The 18,123-nt window shown below is 40.5% G+C and overlaps 1 protein-coding gene across 1 annotated transcript in view; it reads right to left on the bottom strand.

Annotated features, from left to right (window-relative positions):
• sorcs3a (sortilin related VPS10 domain containing receptor 3a) overlaps positions 1-18,123 on the bottom strand; it is a 221,469-nt gene that overhangs the window by 38,222 nt on the left and 165,124 nt on the right. Inside the window, exons 9-16 of the mRNA XM_053419434.1 lie at positions 17,629-17,808; positions 9,427-9,573; positions 7,927-8,029; positions 5,250-5,326; positions 3,596-3,687; positions 2,212-2,319; positions 1,205-1,322; positions 972-1,105 (exon numbers count right to left, since the gene is read on the bottom strand). Of these exons, the coding sequence (XP_053275409.1) occupies positions 972-1,105; positions 1,205-1,322; positions 2,212-2,319; positions 3,596-3,687; positions 5,250-5,326; positions 7,927-8,029; positions 9,427-9,573; positions 17,629-17,808 (959 nt within the window). The remainder of the gene's footprint in view (positions 1-971; positions 1,106-1,204; positions 1,323-2,211; positions 2,320-3,595; positions 3,688-5,249; positions 5,327-7,926; positions 8,030-9,426; positions 9,574-17,628; positions 17,809-18,123) is intronic.

Here is an 18,123-nt window from a genome sequence, read left to right as displayed (position 1 = left end):
CAGACTCGACACTACAGACACAGACCTAATGAGCAAATTCTGTAAAACGGAACCAAACTTATCAGATTATTGGAAAACGCACAAGTACGGAGCAAATTGATGAGACGCATTAATAGCATATGCAATTGATCTCACTTTAACGGCAAAAATATAGACCTCCAAGAGGAACAGTGGAAATAGTGTCTGTGAAGAACTCCTCTCTTGCCTCGTATGTGGGTTTCAGATATGGCACAGATGACAGAAGGTGACACACCCCACTTACTGTCAGGAATAAATCCCCCATCTGAAACATTTTGTTTTTCCCTGACGCTGTTTTCTTTTATCAAATGGTAGTGCGCATCTCTATCATGAATTATGTCAGAGCTGCTTTGAAAGAAACCAGGTCATTGTTCTAATGAGAAAAACACATCTGTAGTTTTCCCCATCTGAAAGGGCACATATTTGTAAAGCTAGTTTGAACTTGATCTTCATCCACTCATTTAGTCACAATTGTGGAAACCATTAGGTGTAGGAGGTGTGTAAGAACACAGTGGACTAAAAGTAGAGACTAACAGCTCTAAGCTAAAGCAGGAAGGTTATACCAACCATAAAGGGCATATTTAAGTGGACTGAACGAGGCATTAAATGGTGGTTGAATGGATGCACTTGAAATAAACAAATGGCTACATTGCGTCTCAAGAAGTCTGAGGCTTATAATTGGGCCTAGAATTCAATTAAATGTCCAGTTGAGTCACATTCATGCTATAACAAACAATGCAGATATGTTAAATGCCCAGTAGAAAATAATAAAAATGTTAACTTATGATACAAATGACACACATTCTATTTAAAGTGGTACTTCGACATGTGTGGCAGCGTTACAGGGCAAACTGCTGTCAATGACGTTTTTTTGCAGACAAATTAGAGAAACATAATCCCGCTTAATGACTGTGAAGAAAAGGGCTACAGTACAAAGACAGTGTTCATCTTACCATTCAAAATCATGAGCTCGGCAAATACAGGACTCAGCTGAGAGGATTCTGGAGTAGTCTTTTCCCAGCATGCAGTAGTTTCCAGGCCTGCGCTTCATGTAAATCTGTTTTTGTCCCATCACACATGGCTCACCCTATAGTCACAATTTACACCAGGATTACTGTTAATGACATGTCCCTTTATGGAAAGAACTTTTTTTCAGATGCATGTGTGAAATGCTTGTTATTTTCACCTGGTTGTGCAGGTGCCATGTCTGATAGTCCTCCTCCGTGCATTTCTTGCTGAAGATGGACTTGTAGTCTATCTTGATGAGCTGCCATTCAGATCGGTGGCTGAAGTGTCCAAAGAAACTACACAGGCAAATAACACAATTAGAGTGGATTACTATGAATCAACAGCACTGAGGCTACATGACTCCAAATACGGTCAATGGAGGCATCTTTATTTACAGTCTATGGTTCAAACTGTTTGGAAACGGGCCAACAGCTCTAAGCCACATTTTCTACACCAGTGGTTACCAATAGGTGTTCAGTCCTGGGAAACAGGATTACCGGTAATCTATTTCCAACCTATTTCCAAATAATTATTGCGACGTTAAAAAGTTATAAACTATCCTGATATTTATTTAATTAAGTCCGTACATGTTCCCATGTGGATAAAATTCAGCAGTGGTCACTGATTCAAAACTTGTATTTTCATCGCAATGCATATATGCAAGTTTTTAAAATGCAGGGAAACCACTAAAAAGGTGACTAACTCCTCTCCCACTGATATCACATTATAGATGGAAGTGTGCAAAATACTACAACAGGAAGGATGAGCATTTGATTGGTATACAGGCTATAGTGACCTCACTGTCTGGTTTGTGTGACTTTCTGACCAAATGTTTATTATTTTTAGCTGAGCACACTACTACATTGGATCTGTCTTGCTTCATCAGCGGGTGGTCCCTGTACAGTCTCGGGTCAGAGCTTGTGCCTTTTTCTCTCAGATGGTGTTTAGCCAACTCAGTTATCATACAATACATCCTGTCAACAGCTTTGTGTGGAAATACTTGTCAGAAATTACTTGCTCCTCAGAAATGTGACCTAATAAAGAGTTAAAAAAAAAATTCCTTCTTTTAAAGTTCCCTTTCCATGTAGCCCTCTGCTACATAGAGAAAGCACCAATCATCTTTCAATCAGCCCAGAATACCCACTGTAATTGAAATTGACACCATTTAACCTTTTCTGGACTTACGTCATGATTTGGTTCTCGGCCCCAGCCTCCACCAAGACTCCATCCACAAACAGCGGCACAGAGGAGAAGCTATGTTGGGTCCACTGCCGCCCCTCGTCAAAGCTGACCCTGTGGATGTGTGTCAGAAGACATTCCCTTCACAAATCCAGCAATAACGACAACACGAAAGCAGACCCTCTGTATTAAAAGCTGGTCAGAGGGGATGATTTAGGTCGAGATCAGAATGACAGGCTTGTCTCGGCAGACGAGTCTCAGAGATTCTGTGCAATTAGCACTGTAGCTTTGGGTAAATATCAAAAGGCTGCACATCAAAAGGGGCATTTAAGAAACACTGTGTTTGGTTATGAAAGCAGAGATGCACAAAACTGACTTCAGAGTTTATGAAGACAGGAAATGTGTTGGTGTCAAAGAGGAGAAAAAGCAACGTCATGGGCCCTGGGTAAAGTTTACACCAGGGTGAAAAAAGAAGAAGACCAGAATAGAACTGTTTCATGTTTGACTACAAAACTGCAGAGGGAGAAGGAGATAGCAAAAAATTGGACAGCTTTCATCAGTGAAGCGTGGGCTCTATTGATTCTGACAGCGTATCAACGTTTGTGCTGATATGGGAACAACTAGGAGTACCTGAATGTGACATGGGTTGAAACACTACTAAGCCCCATGCATGGAAGAAAAAAAACCTTCCCCCATTGCCCTTAAAACCCCCCATTGCCTTAATTTTGCTAAAAGCACTTCAAACGGAAAAAGCTTTGACATGAACCTATTATGAGATTCAGGCCGGGGAAGTGTTTAACTGAACACTGGAAAAGCAGCTCTGTTTCATAGCTGCTTGTACAGTGCCTGTGGAGAAACACAGGGTTCTTTCTATCTGTCTCCCCCCCCCACACACACTTTCTCTACCATCGTTCTTAAATTGGTTGGGAGACAAAAAACAGCAGGATACACTTCACTGGCTCTAAAACTAATTTCAAAATGGTTGCAAAAGCAACTGGAGAACAGATCTGGTCTCAGTTGGATTAGCCTGCACTGAGGCAAAACGTAGGCACCCGATTTGGCAAGAAGAGGGCAACATGTTAATTAATACACTAAAAGGGGGGTGGGGGGTGGGTAGGAGTGTGTATGTGTGTTTGCGTGTTGGGGGGGGGGGGCTGCTCAGACTGCTGGCTGTTAATGATAAGTGGCTGGAAAAAATATCTCTCAATTTAGATTGCCTACGAGTTTTTTCTCAAGAGCCACAGTCAAAGTGCATCACTAAATGGATCGAGTGCCACATATATAATATAAACATGTTCAATTTTTTTGGATCATAGTGCTGGAATCAGTGGAGTAAACATTAACATAGTTTTTAGAAACTCGAATGCAATTTAAGAAAGAATAGACGTACCACAAGTGTCTGGTTGGCACGGACGGCTGCTTCACAGCGACAAGGGCCCCTCCTCTATCCATGAACCACACGTTGTGCTCCTCCTCAAAAATCTAAACAGACATATGATTGACCCTTAAAGTATTTGAAAACACCAGAAACTATTATCGCCAACATTTACAAGGAATCCTGATACAAGCAAATACATTTTCACAAAATTAACAGTGTATCCTCACATAGCTACATTATAGATTACATTATTATATGCATTTTACTGTGTGGGATGCTACTCAGAGTTTAAGCTCAAGATTGCATTTACACACTTACAACCTAAGCCAAGTTCAGACTACAAAATGTTTAGCCTAATGAGCCACTGACAAAGCCCCCCATCAGCACTCAGCCGGCAGTGGCATATCACTCTGTGACAACTGTTCAATGTCCATGTGTGAAGGCGATTGGAAAGGTTCTTGATGCATCAAGACCCAGATTTGATTTACAAACTGCTGGAAATCTGGCTAGAGTTGGCAACAAATCCAGCCAGCTCCAGCCAATCAGAGCGGGGGGTTAGGTGAAGGTTCATGTATTGGTGAGGTGCCCAAGGAACTAGGATCTGGTTGGGCAGAAAAAAGTGAATGTCTTTCGGGTTTGGACGTATAAATTTGGCCCGAGCCGCTCTTTAGTCTTTACAACTGAGGTTTACTGAAGCGTTTCACCTCCTCCAGCCTGATGTGTCACACTATGATCATGGTGAGGATCAGTCCGGTTCACAGTGTTTATTCTCGGGTGTGTTTTCATGATTAATTCATCTTCTGCTGAAAGCTCATGGACACCTGTAGCCACTCAGTCTTAGAGTGGAAATTCACATTGACGGCGAGACTCTCGATCACACAACAGCAAGTCGTCTAGTATGAAACAGGCCTTAAGGCCGACGCATGCTTCTGCAACTGCGGCTGTGTTGACAGAATCGTTTTAATTTAAGGTTCTCCAAGGGTTGAGCATGTTGCAAAGCAATTCACCGCCAGAACACTGGGTGGAGTAACGTTTTTTGTCGTAGACGACCTTAGAGACGCCTTCTTTGTGTGTGGCAGTCGTTGTCGACTGTTTATTTACATCGCCACTGCTGCTCCTCATAGCCTTTTTCTGGCGGACAAATTTGTCCCTGATCTTCCTCCACAGCTTCGTACACTCGTCGACCTGCAAACCGACGTTAGCTGAGATCTCCTTCCAGGAATTGCAGGCGATCTGAGCGTCCTTGTATTTCGTCAATGACGGGTTATACAAGTGGTCATACTTTCTGCCAAACGCTCTTCTATTTGGTCCACATTCTTTCTTCTAAATCTTCCTTGGTGTTCTGCCGGTATTATGGGTCATGAAACCGGAAATGTGACTCCGGAAAGGATGTAGTTAGCGGACCAATCACAGCCTTGCGTGAGGCTTGCGTAGCTTTTTAGTGTAGTTACAAAATTGGGCGACGCAAGAAGGGGTACGCAAGAGGTTCTTGTGCTTGCGTATCTTTACGTAACTCTGAAAACGCAGAGGCATGCGCAGGCCTTTATGCAAACTGCCTTTCTGAAGTGGAAACGTAGTAGTTTGGTGCTTCACAGCTTCTGTTACATAAATGTTTAAAAAGGTTGTAGCCGTCTATCAGTTGGCTTGATCTTGGTTTGAAGCTCACCTGTCTCCAGCTATTGCCAGCATCAGAAGATACGAACATGCCAACGTTGTTGTAAGACAGCTCGGCTCCGATGTTCCCTGTAGGGGGAATGTCAACAGAATAAGTGTAAAAAAAAGAAAAGCACAGTGAGATCAAGCAGATAAAGTGGCCGCATGTTTTTTAAACACATGCTGCCAATCACACCACGTTTGTGATGAATTTATTCCATTGGCTTAATTCCCAGATCGGCTTTCTTTATCTCGATTCATGTGAATAATACAAAGAAAACCCTGGGGTTGATTCCTATGCATGTCTGCATTATTCAGGCAACATAATACGAGAAGTGGAGGAGGGCGGGCGCCTTCTTTGCCTCAGCAGTTTTCAGTGTAGCAACACAGAGTCTCCTTCGAGCGCGAAGCTACTGAACCAGCTTCTTGTGTCGACCTGCTCGACTATCTTGGCGGCGGCTTCCCCAAATAGGCTTGTGTTTGATCTGGATGGTGTTTGTCATGTTGGTGAGTTGATTCCTGCACCAGCTGACGTATTAAAAGGCGGTGCGGGCAACGGCTCGGCCAGTGATGAGCACAAACACACACACACACACACACACACACACACACAGACTGTGCAAGCATGGCAGCAGGGATGTGCTGTAGGTTTATTCAGCATCCTCACCCACCAAAGACAAAACAAACAGATCCAGAGACAAACACAAACTTACACATGAATGATCTCACCATCACACATACAGGATTGTCTTGTTTGCTGACAGGACCACTGCTGCTAACACATCTATTCGCTCTTAACTCATGTCTCCTTTTTTGCCTCAGGTCTTTTGAAGCTCTTGCAGGCAAAGACATTATCATCTAATTAGGTGGATATTTAATCTGCAACACGTCTGCTGTGGCAGGAATTAGGGTTCTGTACTCAACCCAATTTTATTTACGTCACACATGCTTCAATTAAGAAACACTTTCAGTAAACCCTTTCACTGGTATGTGGATGACACCAAGATCTACTTATCAATTAAAACAGAACAAAGTATTCAACTAACTACTACAACTACTAACTAGATGACCTGCAACTTTTGCCTATTTAACAGAGATACAACAGATGTTCTAGCGCTTGGCCCTAAACACCACATTATCTACTGATACAGCCATTCTGGATGGCTTTCCCCTGCTTCCTGCAAAACTGGGAGTTAATTTTGATGCATATTTGTCATTTGATTCTCATTCAAAACTTATTTGAAGACCTCCCTTTTTCACAAACATTAACAAATCAGGCAAGTCCTGTCTCAAAAAGATTCAGAAATATTTAATAATTCCTTATTATGTAATTTAAGTCTATTAAGATGATGCTGCAGCATGTGTCCTGATAAGAACCAGGATAACAGATCACATTTCTCCTGTACTAGGAGTTACACTTCAGGAGGCAGACACCCTCTCTACATTTAAAGACTTTGTGAACCAAAACCAGTCAGCTGTCTCTTAACATGCTGTACGTGTTAGTAAGTGACTACTGAAAACACGTGAAAAGAATGAGAACCATGACCGTTTTACAGCATTCCTTGGTTCCTGATTTGGATGACAGTCAGAGAGGGAGACCGAGCCAAGCCATTCTGTGCCTATCGTAGATGAATAGCGGCAGAGCTAGCACCACACACTAGCACCTGTACGGAAGCCCACATGCAGGTGATGAGTTTAAGTATACCAGGATGAAAGGAAACTTTGAACTGGCAATTAAACACAACACTATTATTTATAATGATACACGTGTAATTAATTTGAAATATTTCATAAAGCAGTAGCATGTTTAGAAAATACATTTGTAATTGCTTTACACGGTCTTTAAGAGTTGGCTTAACACTTTTCTTTTTGGATAAAGCTTTTACTTTGGACTGGTTCTGGCCTGTCTTGAAGCAGCTCTTAGTTGCGCTGATATCGGCTTGGATTGGTGGGAGACAAATGGCACATGGAGTTTCTCTTCCCACCTCTCCATCTTCATCACATTGATGTCTCATCCAAGTGATGTTACTGACTTCACCTCTTCCCTGGAGTCCCTGTGCTTCATCTTTGCAAATCAGGGATTGCTTCAGTGGCCACTTAATGGATCATGCATCGTAGATAACAGATCTTGATGGATCGGGATCGTGGTGGCATATGGTCATGGATTAGGATTCACACAAAATTACCCAACTAGAGATTAAATTAACAATATGCCTACTCACATATGCTACTATTATTGGAAATACCTCGATTGATACAATTGTCACTACTGCTCCCTTCATCTCTTTCAGATATTTTCTTATGTATATATACTTAACACTCAACATACATCTCACATTTATGTTCAACACTGTCTATTCTCATCAATGTCGTGAATATATGTATTTTGTAGATGTGTGTTACATTCAACATCTACTGCACTTGTGTCCACCCTGGGAGAGGGATCCCTCACATGTGGCTCTCTCTGAGGTTTCTACATATTTTCCCCTGTTAATAGGTATTTTTTATCTTCCTTTTCAACCTTTTTACTGAGAGTTAAGGGCAGAAGATGGTTCAGTGATTGATTGATTAACATCACTCCCGCAGTAACTCATAATTTAAAAATATTCAACCACCATGATTTGCAGATAGCAATTTGAGGCTTTTCCAATGAAAAAAAGTGGAAAATACGTTTCTGTGTTTCATCTCACCAGCGGCAACTATGATCCCTGGTGCCGAGCTCTTAGTGGAGATGGTTCCTGACAAGTAAGGGTTTTCTGAAGTTTGCAGCTGTAGATGAAGTGAACAGAAAGGCTGAAAAAGAAAAATAAAACAATAGAGGTGAATGCTCATTTGAAGGAAAGACATATTTAGTTCACATGAAAAGTACCAAGTAACAGCAGAGGAAAATAATCATTTGAAAATGACAGTCAAAACAAAATTGTTGTACATAAAGAGACATTTTAAGAAAAGTTATATTAGTCTCCCAAAGAGAATCAACTGTGCCTCATACGTTTTGCTAATTGCACTTAATCTGTCATTAATACAAAGAGCGATGAAATTTGCATTCAAGTATGACGCCAAGTCTCCAGGGCACGCACACAACAGAAGACAATTACATCTGTTCGGAGCTGAAAAAAAAAGTCTGCTTTCATCTTTGCAGCAGACAGCATGTCACTGGTGCAAGGACATCGAGGGCAGTGGGACTGAACAGGGAAACCAAAACGAGTCTAGGGCAGTAATTAAAATGTCAAATGAATGCTCACTCGCAGGGAACCTGTAAGCCATAACGGAGGGCCCTGAAAATCACGTCCTCAGCAGCATGAAGTCCTGGTAATGTCTCAAACATAATTCCTCCTAGTTAGTTTTAGTTGCAGGGAGGCTCTCTAATGAGGGAGGAGGTGTCATCAACACATGCTGTAAGTCTGGAACATTATGTACCTCAAATCCAACATGAACTTCCATGAGCATGCCATTCCAGAAGCACTTTTATTAGGGTTTGCCAGAATATTTATTATTATTATTATTAATATTAATACAATTATGGTTTTGCCTAATGTGAAATGCAGCAATGATCAAACGACTATGTGTTATAAAAGGTACGGACAGGTAAAGATATAAGTGCATTATTAAATATTTTTTGTATATTTTTGTACAAGTATTTGCTTATTTGTGGCAACTTCCGGCATCTGGCAATTGATGGGTTGTCAGGTTGTCAAACACCTGATATAGCCTGGTATGGCCTTGTTGGTTAAACATTTTCTTCAACATTTCAGCAGATTCCCCTGATAAAAGACACACAGACGTGGAAGAATGGCCGCTGGATCGATTTCTGACTGACAGGATAAATTAAAGACGGGGACATTTTAAGGAATAATCCAATTTAGTTTTTTTCACAAAAAAAACATTGTCGATGCAGGAGCCTGCTTACCCTCCTGATTTATTTATTTTAATGACTAAAACTAAACCTACTGACTACAAAAATACTTCTGAAATATCGATCAAATTCAATCAATCAAATCTTATTTTATATCTTATTTTTCTTATTTTATTTCTTATCTTAATTTTTGAAGATCAACAAGTTATCACCTGAAAAGTGTAACTTAAATCTTCTTTTATTATTCAAGTCCACATCCTCCCTGAAGCTTCAACATCTATATTTGACATAACCACACAGTCTTTGAAGCTATAGTACAAACACAGTATCTTACCAGAATACAGTGGATGTCGTTTCCATCCAGGTCAGCAGCAGGGGCCTGCAGCAGCCTCCAGTCCCTGCCCTTGTTGTAGGTGATGTAGGTCTTAACCTGGTTGTCTTGCCTCTTGTTAGCGATTAGCATGCCTTTAATTCCTGCCACCTGACGGATGTAGACACATGAAAATTGGGTTTTATCTTTTCTCCCTTAATGCAAGTGTGCAAGTGGCTATTTTATATCTTTGTAATGCTCCATAACAGTTCAGTTCTCAGTTGCGGATGAAAAAGCATACCATTAGAAAGGGCATTTTGTGTATTGAGGCAGCAATTTTCACAACGCAAGTTAAATGCAAATGGTGTGCTTATCTGTGTTTTGCTGTGTCTGACAGTCTGGCAAACACCAGCAGCAGAGTCGGCTGCATAGTTGTACACAGTGTGGTTTGTAATTATTGTGTATCCCTCCCTGTTTCAGCCATCCAGGTAGTACACAAATGTTTATTGTTGACAAGTGACATATTACCTGTTCTCTCACAGTCAGACTGAACACACCATTACACTCATACAGACTCACACTTTTCCAACTATTTCCCGGCAAGTTGTCTGCCAGGGATTCGACATGTTCCTCAACCAAAGCAAAGCGCGATATGCAATGCAAAGGACAGTCATAGCAAATGGTTGCCATAGTGGAGGGCTCCAGTTGGATGTGTTTCCCTCCCTGAAGGAACATGTCTGTATAAGTGGCACTAATAGGGAGCACATTTGACACTGTTGTAGGAACTTTGGGCCCAGGATGGATGCGGCTAACGAGGGTCCCCCCATCTGTATCCAACCGGACCTGTCCATCACTGCAGTAATTATTTATGGCCTCCACCTCCTCAACATGTATGCATGAGCCAACATGCACACACAAACACACTTACACACACACACAGAGGAGAGAGAGACATGTTGATCTGATGTCGATCAAGTTGACCCCACCCCATGACAGACTTTGAACGACTCATAAATAGCATCACAGCAGCATCCTACCAGATAAGTCATGATAGTCAATCTCAGGTAGGCTTATGTCAGGTCAATTTATATATAATGAGTAGATAAATAAAGGGGAATGTAATTCAAATGAATGTAAAAAAAAGGCATGTCAGTTAAGTCTTTTATGTCAATTATTCCTATTTCTACCAGGTTATTTTGTAGGAATCCAGCTGGTTTAAATAATGGGGTATTTGTATTTGTATTATTTAAGGGTTTTTGGATGTCTGGAAGTTTTCATACCATTTTATTTGTTAGCTTTGCAGAGCATGAGTTAGAGTGAGGGGAACCCGGAGCACTCTTGTTGCTGTTCTTTTCAAAGTTGATAACAAGTTCCTGGAGCCTTAGGTGACAGCTTCAATTTGCTTTAGTCTGTACAATAGCCCAAAACCCAAAGACATTTAATTTAAAATGACAGCAACCATATATACAGAGCTGTAACTAGAGATCCTTAAACGTTGTTTTGGCTAATATATCAGTAAGGGGTTCTAAAATTACATTTTAGAACTACAAAAAAAAAACATGAACAAGCAGACATTTGAAAGTTAATATTTGATTCTGATAACAAGCAGCGCTATTGTTTTCTGCACTGAATGTACTGTTTGATGGACAGGAGACTGATTGAAAATGAAATACAGGTCAAAAAACATGTGATCTGCATTCAGACAGATCTGGAATATAAACTTGGGAATGCTTCTGATTGAAATTGTGGTGGCTTCAGTAGATGGTATTCCACATAGTAAATAGTTATGGAAGTTAAATTTTCTTACCAACTCAGCAGTAACCAAAAAGCAAATCCAGTAAATACTCACCCCAGCAGCCTTAACTTAAAATGTATTTTGCAGCTGGTAGCTTTTTTTAATAACATGTATATGTTGAAATAAATGTACTCCCCTGGATAAGTTGCAGACAAAATATTTGAATGGTTTATTGTCTGTAGGCTATTGTCAATAAATAAAGTTTAACATAGTATTTTGAAAGTGCTATACATTAAGCATTTTAGCATTTTTTTAATTTTCTGACCACTGTCAATATAATTAAATCTTTTAAAACCTTTTTTATGTGTAGTGTTCAAATAGGCTTTGGCACACCTTAACTGTTCAATGGTTGAGAGGGTTCACAGGTAGTTGTATATTTTATCATTTTTTCTACTCAGGCCAGTCACCCATATACACTCCTGATCAAAATCTTAAGACCAGTTAAAAAATTGCATGAATTTGCATTTTGCACTGTTGAATCTTAGGAAGGTTCTAAGTAGAGTTTCAAAATGCAAAAAGAAGAAATGGGAACAAAAGCCCAAAAGTTGTGAGCAGGCAATTTATTGAAAACAACAATTTAACTGAAGTAGGCTGTTCATCAGCTGATCAAAAGTTTAAGACCACAGCAAAAAAAAACAAAAAACTCCTAAAACAGAAATTAAAGTGTCAAAAACTGACTCAGTAATGAGTAGCTCCACCATTATTGTTGATCACTTCAAAAATTCATTTTGGCATGCTTGATGCAAGTGTTTCCAAAAGGCTAATGCGAATGTTGCGCCAAGTGGTGAAGATGGCTTCACGAAGGGCATCCACTGTCTGGAACTGAAGTCCATTTTTGTAAACTTCCCTTGCCATCCATCCCCAAATGTTCTCAATTGGATTAAGATCAGGGGAACACGCAGGATGGTCCAAAAGAGTGATGTTATTCTCCTGGAAAAAAGTCTTGGTCAGACGGGCATTGTGAATTGGAGCGTTGTCCTGCTGAAAAACCCAGTTGTTACCACACAGACGAGCCCTCAGTCATGAGGGATGCCCGCTGCAACATCTCCACATAGCCAGCTGCTGTTTGACGCCCCTGCACAACCTGGAGCTCCATTGTTCCATTGAAGGAAAAAGCACCCCAGATCATGATGGCGCCCCCTCCACTGTGCCGCGTAGAAAACATCTCAGGTGGCATCTCCTTGTCATGCCAGTAACGTTGGAAGCCATCAGGACCATCAAGGTTACATTTTTTCTCGTCAGAGAATAAAACTTTCTTCCACCTTTGAATGTCCCATGTTTGGTGCTCCCTTGCAAAGTCTAAACGGGCAATTTTGTGGCGTTGAAGGAGACGTGGCCTTTGAAGACGTTTCTTGTTTTTGAAGCCCTTCCTTCGCAGATGCCGTCTGATGGTTATTGGGCTGCAGTCAGCACCAGTAATGGCCTTAATTTGGGACGAGGATCGTCACGTGTCTTGACGGACAGCCATTCGGATCCTCCGGCTCAGCGCCGGTGAGATTTTTTTGGGTCTAACACTTGATTTTTTTGTTCCATAACCCTGAGGATCTTTTAAGAAATGCAAAATGACTGTCTCACTGCGTCCAACCTCAGCAGCGATGGCACGTTGTGAGAGGCCTTGTTTATGCAGTTCAACAATCCTACCACGTTCAAAGACGGTGAGCTTTTTTGCCTTTGCCATCAAGAGATCTTCACAGTGTGATTACTTGACAGGAAATGACATGGAATCCAAATTTTTGCACAGATTTTGGCTTTTAAAGGCTGTGGTCTTAAACTTTTGATCAGCTGATGAACAGCCTATTTAAGTTAAATTGTTGTTTTCAATAAATTGCCTGCTCACAACTTTTGGTCTCTTGTTCCCATTTCTTCTTTTTGCATTTGAAGCTCTACTTAGAACCTTCCTAAGATCCAACAGTGCAAAATGCAACTCATGCAATTTTTTAACTGGTCTTAAGATTTTGATCAGGAGTGTATGAGACTATATAGAGACTAAGAGACTAGAACAACTTAAATCACATCATGTGTAGAACAACGAGTTAGCATTTTATGATTATTATTGTTATTATTTATTTGTACTGGTGTGTGGTAAATAATGATTGAATGTAATTAAGTACATGTACTCAATTACTGTATACACATTTTAGGGGCTACATAACTGCAATTTCATTCTATTTAAATATCTAATCCGTTAAATCTCAAAGGCAAACGTTGTCCTTTTAACTCCGCTATTATTTTCTATCTGACATTAGTGGCTAGTTACTTTAAAAATGAATATTTGTGCATTTTATTAACATATTAAGAGACAACAGTAAAACCCTGCTAATACATATGTAATACAAAGACATAACACCATACATTCGTTGTAAAAATGTTCAGTCAGCATCATTGGAAATTAAGTTTATATGTAATTACGATTTAGATATTTAGCTTAGAGCAATGTGGCTAGAAACAAAGTCTTAAACACTAAGCCTGACTGAGCTCATCACAATGTACACAGACATGTTGTTAATCTTACTTAATGAAAAACAAGCGACCATCATTGACCATTGGCTACCTATATTGTTATCCCTGTAATTTTGTCTCCCTGTGACTGTGCGTTTAAATACATCTGCACGAAATCTTTAATATCATCACTGGCGCTAGAAACAACAGGCCTATCGGATCGTTGCAGAATTCCCTCTGTTAAAAGGGGAAAGTCCTTATTTTCTCCCATTCTGATGAACTGCTTTATCACATGGAACCGTTCATGCAGCATAGAGGGGACCACAGAAACTCAGTCAGTTTGTAAGAGAGACTGGACTTTGAGAGTTTGCAAGCAGCGAGAGAGAAGAGAGCATGGGACGGGTGCCAAGCAATGGTGAGAAGGGGCGGGGGCAAGGGGAGGTTGTGATCAGGACTGTCATTTAATGCTCAGTAAACAATTTTGTTGAATTTAACTCAAACTTTTAAAACCTGGACAGTAACAAGTAAGTAAACCACTTTAAAAAGGTGCATAAACGCTATTTTGTATTTAAAAAGGTATGTAAACTCTGTTTATGTTGGTTTATTCCCCACTACACCCCTGGTTCTAATTAAGTTAGCATGCTATGTAGCTAGTCCTGGTCGTCTTGTCCTTGTAATGTACAGTCTGCCTTAAAGAAGTACTGACATGGCAAGCATCCGTCACCTCCAACAAAAACACAGCAGCAGAAAAACATGGCAAATGTGGTGCTTTTAACACTGTCATCTGTTTGGTGCTGTGTATGCAGTTATTTTCCTGAAAAATGCTATAAATAATTGAAATTATTATGCAAGCAACATTTGGAGACCGTAAAACCAGCCTGAAGAGCCGACGTTTAAAAAAAAAAAAGGGGGAGTGGAGCTGTGCGAAGTGCGAATTAAGTAGATTTATACATCAGAATAAAGTTTGCCAGCATCTATACAATCACCATAAACCATCTTCTAATTTAAAAACCTATGATTTCCATGACAAAAGGAAATGATCCCATGGGAGAATAATACCACATGCACTCATTTGAAAAATGCAATGAATTAAAACATTGCTGTCAATCTATCTATAAAGGCTGCAATTCATAGAAGGTATAGAGTGTCTTTATGGATCCGCAGGGGATTGCCAATTATTTTATGTGAAGCAATTTTACATTCCACAATATATTAAATGGGTTAATTATTAAAACACAGCTCTGTGGATTCAGGATTTCTTGCAGTAAAACATAAACATGGAGGGACAAATCGTCATGAGCATCATCAAGATCATCATTCAGTCAATCAGTCAGAGCTGTCGACGGTGAGATGAGAGAGAGGGAAATAAGTGTTGATACAGTGAATTCAAGACAATCAGAGGGATAATTGTCAGACAGCCACCTGCTAAATCAACTCTCAGACTGAGGGAAAGTTAAGTGGGTGATGTAGAGCCCTGATGTCAACAGAAAATTAGCTTCTACAACAAAGGCGTGTGATTACAGAAATTGCCCTCATACAATGTGATTAACAACTGAAATAATCCCCACGAATTTAGAAAATAGTTGTCAAATTTTCTGAGTGGGAATAGCACTATTCATTTTTGGGGGGGCACAAAGGGACCAGTGGCCTTCTGGGAACATACATGACAACTAAGTGGAAGAACAAAACAACTTTCTCGTACTTTGCTGATTCCCCTCTCGTCTGCCTTGAGCCGTGCCTTGTCTTTGGAACATTAGGTCTGTGAAGTGCAGTTTGTCAGGGTCTAACAGCAATAAATGGGATGAGTTCCATCTTCCCGTGTGTAATGGGTCGGGTGGATCAGACGCAACAGTGTATCATCTGGCTGTTGTTCAGCCTCAGATCAAGAACAGAGCTGTGACCATATGACAAATGCAATTAAATTGCCTTATCATCTCATACTGCATGCTGAAATGCCTTAACTACTGTGGCATGGTAACAGGAGCTGCACACAGCCACCCACACACACACACACACACCGTGCTGTGCAGAAGAAGTAATGGCACTGTTAATTACCTCACCAGTGCCACTGCTGCTGGCCAATATCTCACTTCTTTCACTCTCTCAGTCACACCTGCCAGTGTGGGTGTGATAAACTGGGTTCACCAGGGAGTGGAGAAGGAGGGAATTCTACCTCCCTGCCATGAATGCTAATGCGAACACATACAATATCTAGCCAGTAAGCTAACAAGGTCATTACAAGTCCAGAGGTGCAAGGCAGTGAGCCCCATTAAGCATGCTCTTTATACTGTGTGTCTGCTGTCAAGAAGATACACAACCACCTCCTGTAACACAGACTCTACAGCAGTTCTGCATGTAAAGCAACAACAATACCTGTTGTATTATGGACAAATATATGACTCACACATGCTTAGTCAATGTTAACTCTAAATCATATGGATGGGGCTAGTAGTGTCAATATGAATATTAAATTGAATATCATCGCCAGACTCAGCAGTTCCCTTCAGCGCTACAGAGCGTTTTAGTGTTTCCAGCTCATTCTTCTGATTTGAGGACCCAAAACTTTAATGGTTTGGTTAATTCCCATATTGCTTATATCAACTTCGATTCAAGAATTAAAGGTCTGTTAAAACATCAACACACAACCAAACAACTGTCAGACAAGGTTTGCCCTCAAACTGGTTTCCTGACCATGACAGTGAGTTCAGTGAAATTCAGTGCTATCCTTTACTAACCAGACCTCAATCCAAGAGAACACCTTTGATAGATAAGGAGCTTGGCAGCTGAGATGTTGAGATGTAGTCATGTCAACATGGAGAAGAATCTCCAAAATGTCCACCATCTGGAACCCAGTGAACTGGCTGAGAGCAAAGGGAGCCCTATACCCACTGTCCTAATGATGTGACTGAAGAGTGTTAAACCAAATCAAGTAGTATGAAATAATACCTGAAGGTCAGATCAGATTTGATCACCAGCAGATCATCATATATTTGAGAATTCTATTTGAATGCTAGTAATGCTAATAAATAATAAAGAAACAAAAATAAGTTTCGGGTCCAGCTAACTAGAGGAGACATTCCACAGAAACACCAGGTAAAAGACACGGTTTATATTCATATGAAATGCTGTGATTCGCTGCTTCTGCCCGAGAAGGAAATACAATACGAACAAGAATCAGTCCTTATTTTTATTAAGTTGGAGCTATATTTTTTCAGTAATAACTGATAAGTGTGACATTTTTTGTTTGACTGTTAGTTGTCAAAACAAACCTTTAACAGCATCAGAAAAAAATTATTGGATCATATTTTTGCATTTTATTCATTATATTAAGGAATGACAATAGTTAACAATAATTACATCTAAACATTGTAAATACCCTGACCTAAATCCCTTAAATGGATCACAAAACCCCAAAGTCTTTATTGTCCACCTCCCATTGTGGAGCTTGATAATAACTTGGTCTGCCTGTTTGATGCCCAAGGTAAAGTTTTGTGGAACCTTTTCAAATACCTGACATTCAACTTTGGAAACAAGCAGGCTCCAAATCCGTGTCAGGGTTTCTTATTTACAGGCAAATATTTGGCTCATATTCTGATCAGAGGTGGGTTTCGAAAATGTGAGGTTGTAGCGTCCTAGTTCCAAACAGGGTTATATTGCAGAGTTACAGAAGCCAGATAATGTTGCCGCATGAAACTAAATGTTGGGTAACTGGTATTGATTAACAGCCCAAGTAATGCACTACATTTTCATTTTGTGCAATGGGACATAAAAATCTGAATTTATTGCGTAATTAAACACAAGCTTACAAAGAACAAATAAAACTTTTGCTCCCCTGTTTGTGTTTGGTACATACAGTATATGTATCTGTACTTTACTGCACATCTTATGAGGCAGTGAGGGAGTACTAGTCCCTGTAACTTCCCATAGATTCAGCCGATGAAAACTTCAGTGTATTCATCCCTGCAGGGTAACTAATTTCAGCAAGTACCTACCTCATACAGGTCCAGCATCTGGTTCCCTCCGATACCCTTCGTGGTTTTAACATTTTCCATGGCCAAGGTGAAGTAGATCCCTCTGGTGTCCGACAGGTAGAGGTTGTAGGTGTCGTTCTGGTTCCACTCCTGCACCGCCGCAAATACCTGCTTCTCATCAGTGCTGACAATGTGTAAATCCTATCAATGAGCGGGGAGAGATGAAGAGGAGTTATGACTGGAGGTGGGGAGGTGACAGATTAGAACATGCTCACCCTGTGGGACTGGTCATGAGATCACTGCTGTGGCGCGAATATAAATGGTTGGTGATATACGGTAAGGTATAGCTTACTCCGGGGCTCGCTCTGAATGTCGTTCTACTAGAAGTATGACTTTAGAAGTTTTCCATCTTTTGAGGAAAAACAAACTCTACAAAAAAGAGCTGTTGACATGCCCAGGACCTGATTTATTGTTTTCAACCAGCCTACATAGCATTTTTCCCACGACAGTATCAAA

This window comes from Pleuronectes platessa, chromosome 3 (assembly GCF_947347685.1).
Source record: "Pleuronectes platessa chromosome 3, fPlePla1.1, whole genome shotgun sequence".
NCBI lineage: Eukaryota > Metazoa > Chordata > Actinopteri > Pleuronectiformes > Pleuronectidae > Pleuronectes > Pleuronectes platessa.
The sequence above is the reverse complement of the archived record's forward strand: the minus strand, read 5'-3'. Positions and strand labels throughout refer to the sequence as shown.